Below are 14743 nucleotides of genomic sequence, written 5' to 3'. Positions count from 1 at the left end.
AGCAGATGAGTAAAGTACATTTTCATTTACTTTTTCAGAAGTTCAGCACTGGTGACATTTTCTACAGTTTGCTGCTGTCTCTTTTTGTAGTCTATTGTTGCCAAAGTCAATACATGGAATATTAAGCTGTGGTTGAACTGACATTTCAGTTACTTGCAGAAGTGTTTAAACTTTGTATAAAACTTGAAATATTCAGGCACTATAGAACTCATTAAACATTACTTTTTAAATGTTTTAATGTTTTGTTCATTCTATGCCGAAAGTGCACATTGCAGTACTTAGAGTTGTGTGGATATTTGTTCAAGTTTAACATCTTATTTCTTAATAAAGCTGAAAGATAAAGCTGAGTGAATACTTTCATATAAATGAATAGGACTTAGTTTAGAACATTCTGTAGTTGGTAATTAATCATAGAATGTAGTAAACACTGAACCATCCAAATAAGTTATGTTCTAGGGCCAGTTTTCAAACTATCACTTACTTATTTTTTTAATGAAAATCTATGGATGCTGTTTCTGAGCACTGTGGGAATTATTTCAAAGTCTGTGCTACCTTTTGAGATCTATAATGTAAAATTTTTTATTGTTGGTAAAATCAAGGGAGAATACTGCTTGATTCTAGCTAAAGAATATTTCTTTATAAATTGGGAGTCTCTTAGCAGTTAGTGAAAACATAAAGTTAACTGTCACTTTTACCCTATTGAAGCTTTTGGATGAACGTGAACGATTCTGGCCTGAAGTAGTCTAACATTTTCTTAAATATATGTTTAAACATTTTAAAAATAATGTGTAATTACATAAGTAATGCATAATTACATATTTTTGAAAAAGTTTTAAAAATTTCAAAGTTCTTTCTGATCTCCATATTCTAATCCTGATCCTCTTTTTGTCTACCTAAAGCAGGACTTATCAACTTTGGCTAAATATGTTTTTAAGAAAGCAAATATTACTAATAACTTGATACATCTTTCAGTAGCATCTTTATATTTTAGATTTTAAAAAAGGATTTAGTTAACAGAACCATTGTTTATGAAATATTAGTGAAACCCAGGAGCTGTTGTTACTGACTTATCATTTTATGATCTGTTTGGGAGAAAAAAGTTTTACGTAACCCAGAAACTGTCAACATCATCCTCATTGTGTGTTGACATTCTGTGGTTTGACAGTTAAGTAAGAGGCTTACCATTGGAGGAATTTGAATTTTATTATACTCATTAAATGAGCAAAGGTGCAAAAAAAAAAAAAAAAAAGAAAAGAAAGCCACTAGAAATATGTGTGCCTTCTTTATGTATATCTAGTTAAGAATGATGGGTAGAATGTTGTGGAAATATGTGACTTTGTCTTTTACTTTTTTTCCCCCCATATTTTGCCCATGATCAGTATAAGAATTAACTATTTGATTGCTTTCAAGGCTATGAAAATGAGCCGGAGATCAGCTGATGCCAGTCAGAGGAGTTTGGCATATAATCGAATAGTTGATGCCCTAAATGAATTCAGGTACCTATTCTCCAGCTTTTCATAATATAGAATTGTTTCGCAGTGTACACTGGAAAATTTATTTATTTTTTTAACTTATTCTAATAAAATTTAATTCTTTAAATTTCTCTGTCCCATAGTCAAATGAGGGTGTAATTCAGTGGGCCGTTGACTCCTTTGTTATTAAATATGAAAGTGCTTCGAATTCAAGCACACGTGGGAGGAATCAGTGGTATGGTTTCTAGCACTGGACCACTAGACAAGCAGATATGACCAGAAGACACCCTTGTCTTAGCAGAAATGTGGTTTGTCCTTTGTTGGGCTCCTAGATGTAGGGACTGATTAAGTGTTACTTAACCAGTGATGGTAATCACATGTTCTTAGATACGTGGAATACAAAGATACATGGATATAGGGAATATGAACTTGGTGTTCCATATTACTCTGTTGCTTAATCCTTTCTCTAGCAGTATTTTCTGACACAACAAAGCTTGGAGCCTGAAGCTCCAGCAAGTGCTGTAACTGCACTCTAATTATGGCAAGGAAACATATTACATATGAACTTATGTTGGGAATCACGCTAAGTGACTGATGTGTTTCTGTCTCAAAGAGATTCATTTCAGTTTTACTTCATCCTCTCATCCTCTCAGTCTTTCCTCCTTTAGACTGGAGAAATAGTATAACACTTAGCCCAAGAACTCAGACTTTAGTACCTGACAGACAGACCTGTGGGCTAACCCTGGCTCTGCCTTTGATTTGTTAGCATTTTTGACCCTTAGTTTTCTAATGTAATACCTGTGAATTCAATTTAGTAATAATCTAATAGATTGTTGTAAAGATAGAATGAGATAATGTATGTAAAGTACTTAGCAGAAGACCCAACATTAATGTGACCGCTGTTTTCTATGACAAATATAACCTACAGCAGTGCTTCTTAAAAGTCATTCACAGCTCACCTTCGCAGTATTGCCAAATCTGCATATCATCTATGCCATTTTAATTTGATGTTTCTCTTTAAATTGACCCTATTTTATACCTAAATAAGTGTATTTCAGAATGTGTGCATCGTTACCCTAGATGGGGAATCAACCTTCTTTGCTGTAATAAGCAAGCTGTAAAAATGAATGCATAATAATTAAAATTAAAAATATGTATCTGTGTACACATAAGGTTTATTATCACCAGTAGTCCATGTACCTCACTTTTATTCATTGGCTTGTGTTGTATGGTCCCTTATTGGGTTAGGGGTCTTCTGAATTGTTTGTTTAAATATGAACTGTTACATTTTGAAATGAAAGCCTATTTTAGCCTGTGATATTGCAGGATTGCTATTGTGAAACTGTAGGCATGTCATGTAATATACTTTTTTTTTTTAAAATGGAAATGACTAAGGAGTTGTGTATTTAGTAAATTTGACAATAAGAGAGAACTCATGTTTATTTTCAACTTTGATCCTTTTTTATTCTTCATTTTTCTCTTTTTGTGTTAAACCACAGTGAAAGTAAATCTGGTTTTTTAAACCTCTCTCAAAAGGAGATATTTCATTGCCTCAGCCATATTCTAGAATCTTTGAATTTATGATAAAATAACTTATTTTCCTAAATAAAAGGTATGTTTTATAGAAGTGTTCTGTATGATTTTTGAGGTAGAATTATAGGTAAGCATTAAATAGCAATTGTATGGTAAAAATAACCTAAATTAATATGAATGTTTCATCATGTTTTTAATTTATTTCAATTGAAAATGTTTACTTGGCAATTCCCTGATGGTCCAGTGGTTAGGACTCTAAGCTTTCATTGCCAAGTGTGTGGGTTCGATCCCTGGTTGGGGAACTAAGATCCTGCGAGTCGCACGACGTGGCCAAAAAGTTTTGTAAAAAATTTTTTAAAAAGTTTGCTTTATGACTGTTGTATAATATTCATTGGCTGGATTCAGTTATTGAGGAGGAGAAGATTTTCTAGTCATCTGTTATTCACCATAATTTTTAGGATAAAAGATGTTAAATGTGAGTTTTTAAATCTTTCTTGTGCAGTAAACACAGTGGTTAGAGGAAATGTACAGAAAAACACATTAGAGAATTAAATTTCAGGCTTTATTATTTCTTTTTTTGTCTTGCAAATAATTTGTACTGGTGAAAATTATGTTAGAGCTAATCTTTTCTGCCATATATTTTTGTTAACATATTCATTTTAGGCCTTTCATAAGTTATCAAATGAAGCATGGTAACAAACAATACAGTATTAAAACAATTTTTTTTATTGTGGTAAAAGTAAAACAACATTAAATTTGACATTTAACCATTTTTAAGTGTACAGCTCAGCAGTGTTAAATACATTCACATTGTGTAACAAATCTCTATAACTTTTTCATCTTACAGCGTTAAAACTATAAACACTCAACACTAGTTTAGTAATATAGTATTTTTAATCCGTCTGTTTCTTTAGTTCATTGGCATCTTCACTCTTTATATATGAATTATGTGTGAAGTTATTCGTAATTTCATTTGTTCATACCTTAAGAATTCAGGTTATTACATTTCTGGTGCCATTCATGATTAAATCAAGTTTTATATACATAAATGTTTCTTATAGATGAAGTATAGAGGAAATGAAGTACATTCCCTCAATATTTCTAGATGGAATTTCAAACAAATTTAATGAACTGACTTTGCTTGGCTGTCTGTATTATCTTCATAACTTCTCAATTCATGTAGACCTCTTTGTATGTTTCTGAAAGCTTTCATGTGAAAGCTCAAAATTTGATCGTTTTATGAACATACGATTATATAAATAATTTTATGTCAGGATGTTTGCTTAAAATGAGAATTTCTTTGAGGTGTTTTGTTTTTTGGCCGCACCCTGCGCATGTGGGATCTTAGTTCCCCGACCAGGAATCAAACCCGTGCCCCCTGCATTGGAAGCATGGAGTCTTAACCACTGGACCACCAGGGACGTCCCAAGGTATATTTTTTTGTTTTGTTTTTGCGGTGCGCGGGCCTCTCACTGTTGCGGCCTCTCCCGTTGCGGAGCACGGGCTCTGGACGCGCAGGCTCAGCGGCCATGGCTCACGGGCCCAGCCGCCCCGTGGCATGTGGGATCTTCCCGGACCGGGGCATGAACCCGTGTCCCCTGCATTGGCAGGTGGACTCTCAACCACTGTGCCACCAGGGAAGACCCTCCAAGGTGTATTTTTAAAAATTAATTTAAAGATACTTTTTGTATGATTCAAGAGGTAAATTATACTGAGTTGCTTAAAGCAAATGTTAATGATTTAGGCCGCATTGGATAAATTTTCTATCAATAGATTTGATATTTCAGTAAGTGTTCTACAGTTAAAGAAAAAGAGGGGCACATTAGGCTCAACATAAATGCTTTTCTATTTTATCTATGTTGAATAAAGTTACTGAGACCAGGTTAACAGGTAGGTGAGAGAACTCCAGCCAGCACACATTTTACTTGGCCTCCTTGTTTTTTACAAACATTTGAACCTTTAGGCCTTTAAGCCAGACAAGCTCTCTCTAGTTTGCCATAAGCTCTATCTTTGCCAGTTGTATTAACCCATGTATCGTATAATTTTGTAGCGTCCTGGCCACTGAGCATTATTAAAATTTAAACGTCTGTTTTAGGGGTTGGTGATTTATATCCACTGATCTAGACCCAATTCTCTTTTAGTCTGTAAATTCAGTCTGATTCTCTTCCATTTTCTGAAACTATCCATGTTTGTATCTTTGGAGCAAGCGCAATACAGGCTGAATAATGAACCCTCTTCTGGAGTGTTGGGAATGGGAATGAAAAACAACAAAACAAACCATGAGCAAAATGGTAGATTTGGAGACATGGCTATCTGTTATATCCTCTATTTCTTGGCCACTCTGTATTATTAATTAAGAGTGTAAATAGCTTAATTTCACATATATATGTGTATGTACATATGTAGATATATATGTGTATATACACATGTAATTAATAGATTTAATTCTAACAGTGTCGGAGTTACAGAATAATTGAGCTAACAGTTCAGAAAGTTTTTGCATATAGCTCTCTCCCCACTACCCATAGTTTCACTGATTATTACCGTATTTCATTAGTGTGGTATATTTGTTACAATTAATGAACCAATGTTGATACATTATTATTAACTAAAATCCGTAGTCTGCATTGAGTTCCATTCTTTGTATTGTACAGTTGGATGCGTTTTGAAAAATGCATAATGTCATGTTTCACTATTACATTATCAGACAGAGTAGTTTCACCACTCTGAAAGTCGCCTATGCTTCACCTATCTATTCTTTCTCCCTTTCCACCAAACCCATTGGCTACTGATCTCTGTCTATAATTTTGCCTGTTTCAGAATGTCATATTCTGGGAATCATATAGTATGTAGCCCTTTTAGACTGGTTCTTTGACTTAGCTATATGCAGTTAAGATTCTTCTATGTTTTTTTTGTGTCTTATGGCTCATTTATATAAAAATATTCACTGTGTAATATCCCACTGTGTGGATGTACCGCAGTTTCTCCATTCACCTCAATTGAAGGACATCTTCTTGATCGCTAGTTTTTGGTGATCTTCTTGATTGCTAGTTTTTGGTGATTATAAATAATGTTTCTCTAAACATTCATGTGCGGGGTTTTGTATAGACTTAAGTTTTCAGTTCAACTGAGTCAGTACCTAGGAGCATAATTGCTAGATGTTCACAGAAGACTGTGTTTGGATTTGTAAGAAACTGCCAACTGTCTTCTAAAGTGACTGTATCATTTTGCATTCCCACTAGCAGTTCATTAGAGTTACTCTTGTTCCATATCCTTGTCAGCATTTGATATGTCAGGTTTTGTTTTTTTTTTTTTTAACTGTACTAATAGATGTGTAACAGTATTTCATTGTTTTAATTTGCAGTTTCCTAATGACATATGAGGTTGAGCATATTTTCAAATACTTGTTTGTAATGTATATATCTTTGTAGGTGAGATATCTGTTCAATCTTTCGTCCATTTTTAACTTGGTTTGTTGCTTTTATTATTGTTCAGTTTTTAGGTTTTTTTCTGTATTTTGGATATCAATCCTTTATCAGATACGTGTTTTGCAAATACTTTCTCCTAGTCTGTGGCTTGTCTTTTCATTCTTGTAATATTTTCACAGAGCAGAGTTTTAAATTTTAATGAAGTCCAACTTAACAATTTCTTTTTTTCCCTGAATAGTGCCTTTGGTGTTTTATCTAAAAATTCATTACCAAACACAAGATCATTAAGGTTTTTCACATGTTATGCTCTAGAAGTTTTATGATTTTGCATTTACATTTAGGTCTATTATTCATTTTGATTTTTTTTTTTGGTGAAAGCTGTAAAGTCTTTGTCTAGGTGCATATTTTTGCATATGAATGTCCACTTGTTCCAGCATCATTTGTTGAAAAGACTATCTTTGCTCCATGTATTGCTTTTGCTCCTTTATCAAATATCAATTGAGTATATTTCTGGGGCTCTATTTTTGAGCTCTCTGTTTTGTTTCATTGATCTATTTGTCTATTCTTTCAGCAGTACCACACTGTCTTGATTACTGTATCTTTATAATAATTCTTTTTTAATATAAATTTATTTATTTTTGTCTACGCTGGGTGTTCATTGCTGTGCATGGGCTTTCTCTAGTTGTGGAGAGCGGGGACTACTCTTTGTTGCAGTGCATGGGCTTCTCATTGCAGTGGCTTCTCTTGTTGTGGAGCACAGGCTCTAGGTGCGTGGACTTCAGTAGTTGTGGCACACGGGCTCAGCAGTTGTGGCTTGTGGGCTCTAGCGTGCAGGCTCGGTAGTTGTAGCACGTGGGCTTAGTTGTTCCACGGCATGTGGGATCTTCCTGGACCAGGACTCAAACCTGTGTCCCCTGCATTGGCAGGTGGATTCTTAACCACTGCACCACCAGGGAAGCCCCCATCTTTATAATAATTCTTCAAGTCAGATAATATGAGTCCTCCAAGTTTGTTCTTTTCCTTCAGTGTTGTGTTGACTATTCTGGATCATTTGCCTCTCCAAACTTTAAAATCAGTTTGTTGATATCCACAAAATAACTTATGGGATTTTGATTGAGATTGCATTGAATCTGTAGATTAAACTGGGAAAAATTGACATGTTAGCAGTAGCAAGACTTCCTGTCCATGAACATGGAATAGCTTGCTGTTTATTTGTATCTTCTTTGATTTCTTTAATCAGAGTTTTGTAATTTTCCTCCTATAGATCTTGTACATTTTTAAAAGATTTATACCTAAATATTTCAGATTTTTCTTTTTTTTTGGTTAATATTAATGATACTGTGTTTATAATTTCAAATTTGAACTGTTCATTGATGGTATATAAGAACGCAATTGACTTTTGTATATTAACCTTATATCCTGCAACCTTCTATAACTGCCTCTTTATTCCAGGAGCTTTTTGGTCACTTCTTTCAGATTTTCTGAATAAAGCAATCATAAGCAATCATGGCATTTATGTCTTCCTTCCTAATCTGTATATCTTTTATTTCTTTTTCCTGCCTTGTTGCATTAGCAAGGGCTTCTAGTACGATGTAGGAAAGCAATGGTGAGAAGGTTCATCCTTGCCTTTTACCAGATCTGAGTGAGAAAGCTTCAAGTTTCTCACCATTAAGTATGAAGTTATGTTTCTTATAGATACACTTTATCAAGTTAAAGAAGTTCCCTCTTTATTCCTGGTTTGCTGAGAGTTATTGACTATTGATTCAATTTTTAAAATAGATATAGGACTATTCAGGTTATCTATTTCTTCTTGTGTGAGTTTTGGTAGTTTGTGTCTTTCAGGGAATTGGTCTGGTTCATCTACGTCATCAAATTTGTAAGCATAGAGTTGTTCATATTACTTCTTAATTATCCTTTTAATGTCCATAGATCAGTAGTGATGGATCCCTCTTTTATTTCTAATATTAGTAATTTTTGTCATTCCTCTTTTTTGCTTGGTTATCTTGGATAGAAATTTATCAATTTTCAAAGAATCTTTGATCTTTTCAAAGAACCAGATTTTGTTTTGTTTTATCCATTGATTTTTGTCTTTAATTTCAATGATTTTTTAATCTTTTTATTTCTTTTCTCCTACTTGCTTTAGTTTTATGTTACTTATCTTTCTCTAGTTTCCTAAAGTTAAAGCTTAGATTATTGCTTTCAGATCTTTCTTTTTCCCTAATCTGTGCATTCAGTGCTATGAATTTCCCTCTGAGCACTACTTTTGCTGGATCCCACAAATTTTGTTAAGTTGAATGAAAATTTAATTCAAATTATTTTAAAATTTCTCTTGAGATTTCTTCTTTGACCCTTATGTTATGCAGAAATGTATTGTTAAAATCTCCAAGTATTGGGGGCTTTCCCATGTATCTTTCTTTTTTATTTATATTGGAGTAAAACAATGTTGTGTTAGTTTCAGGTGAACAGCAAAGTGATTCAGTTATACATATACATGTATCTGTTCTTTTTCAGGTTCTTCTTCCATTTAGGCTATTACAGAGTATTGAGCAGAGTTCCCTGTGCTATAGAATAGGTCCTTGTTGGTTATCTGTTTTAAATATAGCACTGTGTACATGTGAATCCCAAACTTTCATTCTGTCCTTCCCCCACACCCTTACCCTGTGCTAACCAGTTCATTGTCTAAGTCTGTGAGTCTGTTTCTGTTTTGTAAATAAGTTTTGTATCTCATGTATATATATATTTTTTTAGATTCCGCATATAAGCAATATCATATGCTACTTGTCTTTCTCTGTCTGACTTACTTCACTTAGTATGATAATCTCCAGGTCCATCCATGTTGATGCAAATGGCATTATTTCATTCTTTTTTATGACTGAGTAATATTCCACTGTGTATATATACCTCATCTTCTTTATCCATTCCTCTGTTGATGGACATTTAAGTTGTTTCCATGTCTTAACTATTGTAAATAGTGCTGTGATGGACATTGGGATGAATGTAACCTTTCAAACCATGTTTTTTTTCCAGATATATGTCCAGGAGTGGGGTTGTTGGATCATATGATAGTTCTGTTTTTAGTTTCTTAAGGAACCTCCATAGCTGCACCAATTTACATTTGCACCAACAGTGTAGGAGGGTTCCCTTTTCTCCACACCCTCTCCAGCATTTATTGTTTGTAGGCTTTTTGATGATGGCCATTCTGACTGGTGTGAGGTTATACCTCATTGTAGTTTTGATTTGCATTTCTCTAATAATTAGCGATGTTGAGCATCTTTTCATGTGCCTCTTGGCCATCTGTATGTCTTCTTTGGAGAAATGTCTGTTCAAGCCTTCTGCCCATTTTTTTATTGGGTTGTTTGTTTTTTGTGATACTGAGCTGCATGATCTGTTTGTAAATTTTGGAGATTAATCCCTTGTCAGTCACATCATTTGCAAATATTTCCTCCCATTCTGTGGGTTGTCTTTGTGTTTTGTTTATGGCTTCCTTTGCTGTGCAAAAGTTTTTGAGTTTGATTAGGTCCCATTTGTTTATTTTTGTTTTTATTTCTCTTAGTAGGGACAGATTGTAAAAGTTATTGCTGTGATTTATGTCAGAGTGTTCTGCCTATATTTTCCTCTAAGAGTTTTATAGTGCCTGGTCTTACATCCATTTTGAGTTTATTTTTGTGTATAGTGTTAAATAATGTTCTAATTTCATCCTTTTACACATAGCTGTCCAGTTTTCCTGGCACCATTTATTGAAGAGACTGTCTTTTCTCCATTGTACAGTTTTGCCTCCTTTGTCATAGATTAATTGACCATAGGTGCATGGGTTTATTTCTGGGCTTTCTATTCTGTTCCATTGATCTATATTTCTGTTTTTGTGCCAGTACCATACTGTTTTGATTACTGTAGCTTTGTAGTATTGTCTGAAGTCAGGGAGCCTGATTCCTGCAGCTCTGTTTTTCTTTCTCAAATTTTCTTTGGCCTATTCAGCATCTTTCATGTCTTCATACAGATTTTAAGATCTTTTGTTCTAGTCATGTGAAAAATGTCACTGGTAATTTGATAGGGATTACATTGAATCTATAGATTGCCTTGGATAGTATAGTCATTTTGATAATATTGATTCTTCCAATCCAAGAACATGGTATACCTTTCCATCTGTTTGTGTCATCTTCGATTTCTTTCGTCAGTGTCATAGTTTTCACAGTACAGGTCTTTTGTCTTCTCTGGTAGGTTTATTCCTAGGTATTTTATTCTTTTTGATGCAATGGTAAATGGGATTGTTTCCTTAATTTCTCTTTCTGATCTTTCGTTGTTAGTGTATAGGAATGCAAAAGATTTCTGTGCATTAATTTTGTATCCTGCAGCTTTGCTAAATTCATTGATGAGCTCTGGTAGTTTTCTGGTAGCATCTTTAGGATTTTCTATGTGTAATATCACGCCATCTGCAGACAGTGACAGTTTTACTTCTTCTTTTCTAGTTTGGATTCCTTTTATTTCTTTTTCTTCTCTGATTGCCATGGCTAGGACTTCCAAAACTATGTTGAATAAAAGTGGCAACAGTTAGCATCCTTGTCTTGTTCCTGATCTTAGAGGAAATGCTTTCAGCTTTTCACCGTTGAGTATGATGTTAGCTGTAGGTTTGTCATATATGGCCTTTATTATGTTGAGGTATGCTCCATCTGTGCCCACTTTCTGGAGAGTTTTTATCATAAATGGGTGTTGAGTTTTGTCAAAAGCCTTTTCTGAATCTATTGAGATGATTATATCGTTTTTATTCTTCAATTTGTTGATGTGGTATATCACACTGATTGATTTGTGGAGATTGAAAAACTCTTGCATACTTGGGATAAATCCCACTTGATCATAGTGTATGATCCTTTTAATGTGTTGTTGTATCTGGTTTGCTAGTATTTTGTTGAGGATTTTTCCATCTATGTTTATTAGTGATATTGGCCTGTAATCTTCTTTTTTGGTGTTAACCTTTTTCTGGTTTATGGCATCAGGGTGATGGTGGCCTAATGGAATGAGTTTGGGAGTGTTCCTTCCTCTGAGATTTTTTGGAGTAGTTTCATAAGGATAGGTGTTACCTCTTCTCTAAATGTTTGATAGAATTCGCCTGTGAAACCATCTGGTCCTGTATTATATATTTGAAAGTTGTTAAAATTGTAGATCTTAAAAGTTTTCATCATAAGAAAAAATTTTTTTTGTTACTCCGTGAAGTACTGAATGTAAAAACTAAACTTACTGTGGTAATCATTTCACAAAGTATACATATATCAAGTCATTGTGTTGTACATCTTAAAGTAATACCATATCGACGTCAATTATATCTCAGTAAAGCTGAAAAAAACTCACCTATATGTTAGTGATTTTCTTCCTGCTGGATATGTCATTTTCTGCTAGAGAATGCTGAATTTTCTAACTATAATAGTGTATTTGCCTGTCAGTATTTTTTTCTCCCAGTTTTATTGAGATATAATTGGCATAAAGCACACTGTATAAGTTTACAGCATAATTATTTGACTTATATACATCATGAAATGAGAAGGTAAACAGTAAGTTTAGTGAACAACATCTTCTGTAGATAACAAAATTAAAGAAATTAAAAATATATTTTTCTTGCGATGAGAACTTAGGATTTACTCTCTTAACCGCTTTAATATATAACATACAGCAGTATTAATTATATTTGTCTTGTATGTTACATCTTCAGTATTTATTTATCTTGTAACTGGAAGTTTGTAGTACCTTTTTTTTTTTTTTTTTTTTTTTTTTTTTTGCTGTATGCGGGCCTCTCACTGTTGTGGCCTCTCCTGTTGCGGAGCACAGACTCCAGACGCGCAGGCTTAGCGGCCATGGCTCACGAGCCCAGCCGCTCCGCAGCATGTGGGATCTTCCCGGACCGGGGCACGAACCCGTGTCCCCTGCATCGGCAGGCGGACTCTCAACCACTGTGCCACCAGGGAAGCCCTGTAGTACCTTTTGACTGCCTTCATTCAAGTCCCTCTCCTCCCCAACACCTTACGTTATGTCATTGCTCTCTTCTTAAGTGCATACGTGTTAAGGTTTGTTATCTTCAATTATTGCCAGGATGGATGTCAAGGAGCTCACCCCTTTGTTTTGTTCTAGGAGCTTTATGGTTTCAGGTCTTGCGTTCAAGTCTTTAATCCATTTTGAGTTGATTTTTGTTTGTAGTGTAAGATAAGGGGTCCAGTCATTTTTTACATGTGGTTGTCCAGTTTTCCTAGAACCATTTATTGAAGAGGCTATCCTATCTATATTGTATGTTCTTGGCTCCTCTGTCATAAATTAATTGACCGTATGTATGCCTGCATTTATTTCTCTGCTCTCTATTCTGTTCCATTGATTTATATGTCTGTCTTTATTCCAATACCATACTGTTTTGATTATTATAGCTTTGTAATAGAGTTTGAAATCAGGAGGCATGATGCCTCTTCTTTCTCAAGATTGCTGTGACCATTCAGAGTTTTATGTGGTTCTATACAAGTTTTAGGATTGTTTGTTCTAGTTTTGTGAAAAATGCCATTGGAAATTTGTTAGGGATTGCATTAAATCTGTAGATTGCTTTGGATAGTATGAATGTGGTTTTTCAAAAAAATATGGAATGCTTCACAAATTCACGTGTCATGCTTGAGCAGGGGCCATGCTAATCTTCTCTGTATCATTCTAATTTTATTATATGTGCTGCCGAAGTGAGCATGAACATGGTTTAATTCAAGTTGTTCAGTTGACTTTGGACTGGAATTATTATAAATATATGTTTTGAACAATTCTTTTTGCTTATTTGCCTAAAAGAGTCCTGCAACATTATTTTGAGTTTCACGTTTCACAGTATTACAAGGCACTAAGTCTTTGCCTTTGCACTTTGAGCTGTGTCGTACATTATTGGATTAGTTTCTTTTCTGCGGTCACAAGCTTTGTGGCAAAAGGCCAAGAGTCTGTATTTGAGCTCTGAGGAAGCACTGTTATCATAGATCCAGCTGAGGTTACCAGGATGGTAAACATTGTCATGAGACTCATTCCTGGTAGAATACTGATCTTGCTGTTAGGTATACCCAGCATTTGTATTCATGAATTTTTTGAGTTAAATACCTATGAGGTAATTGCTATGATATAAGGTAGTATGAATGGCCTAGCCTTAAAATTTTAATATTGCCTGGAATTTACAACATGTATGAGTTATAAAATCATTGTAGGGAATTCCCTGGTGGTCCAGTGGTTAGGAGTCTGTGCTCTCACTGACAAGGGCCCAGGTTGGATCCCTGGTCAGGGTAAAAAGATCCCACATGCTGCACCGCACAGCCAAAAAAAAGAGAAGAAAACATTGTAAAAGTATATTCTGATTGTATACCTTCCTTTTTTGTATTAGTTTATTTTACTTCAGTCACTGTGCAAATCTGAGAGACTATATAAATTAGTTAGGCATCCTTGCAATATTTGAAAAGTACTTTATAAACTTTTATAGTTTTTATTTAAGAAGTCTATTTGTAGAAGTACTTTAATATGTACAGTTGGTCCTCACTGTTTACAGATTCTTTATATGTGAATTCACCTGCTTGCTAAAATTTATTTATAAACCTAAAATATACTTACAGTGATTTTATGATCGTTTGTGGACATATGCAGAGAAGTGGAAATTGAGTGCCCTGACACACATTTGTAGATGAGGTCAAACAAGACAGTGCTCTGCCTTTTTGTTTCAACTCTCATTCTGTACACAAGTGTCCTTGTCATGATCTATGTAGTGCCACTTTTTTTTAAGTGTTTTTTGCTTTTTGTTAGTGGGTTTTTTTTTTTTTTTTGCGGTACACGGGCCTCTCACTGTTGTGGCCTCTCCCGTTGCGGAGCACAGGCTCCGTATGCGCAGGCTCAGCGGCCATGGCTCACAGGCCCGGCTGCTCTGTGGCATATGGGATCTTCCCGGACCGGGGCACGAACCCGTGCCCCCTGCATCGGCAGGCGGACTCTCAACCACTGCACCACCAGGGAAGCCCCTTGTTAGTGGTTTTGCAATGAAAATTGGCCCTTGAAGACATTTTTCCAGTGAAGACATACAGATGGACAAGGGCACATGAAAAGATGCTTAACATCCCTAATTATTAGAGAAATACAAATCGAAAGGGCATGGAGGTACTACCTCACACTGGTCAGAATGGCCATCATTAAAAAGTCTACAAATAACAAATGCTAGAGAGGATGTGGAGAAAAGGGAACCGTCCTACACTGTTGGTGGAATGTAAGTTGGTGCACCCACTATGGAAAACAGTATGAAGTTTCTTTGAAAAAGTCAAAATAGAATTG

At 34.9% G+C, this 14743-nt stretch overlaps 1 protein-coding gene and 1 non-coding gene across 4 annotated transcripts in view; one reads left to right on the top strand and one right to left on the bottom strand.

Annotated features, from left to right (window-relative positions):
• Positions 1–14743, top strand: part of FNIP1 (folliculin interacting protein 1) — a 128882-nt gene that overhangs the window by 84837 nt on the left and 29302 nt on the right. For all 3 annotated transcript variants that reach the window (XM_065873553.1, XM_065873552.1, XM_065873551.1), the window contains one exon: positions 1411–1496. In XM_065873553.1, coding sequence (XP_065729625.1) covers positions 1411–1496 — 86 coding nt within the window. The remainder of the gene's footprint in view (positions 1–1410; positions 1497–14743) is intronic.
• On the bottom strand, positions 13036–13142 carry LOC136121834 (U6 spliceosomal RNA). Its single transcript, XR_010655835.1, has one exon. It is a non-coding gene; the product is annotated as a U6 spliceosomal RNA (small nuclear RNA).

The sequence above is a fragment of the Phocoena phocoena genome, chromosome 3 (assembly GCF_963924675.1).
Source record: "Phocoena phocoena chromosome 3, mPhoPho1.1, whole genome shotgun sequence".
NCBI classification, from domain to species: Eukaryota; Metazoa; Chordata; class Mammalia; order Artiodactyla; family Phocoenidae; genus Phocoena; species Phocoena phocoena.
The sequence above is the reverse complement of the archived record's forward strand: the minus strand, read 5'-3'. Positions and strand labels throughout refer to the sequence as shown.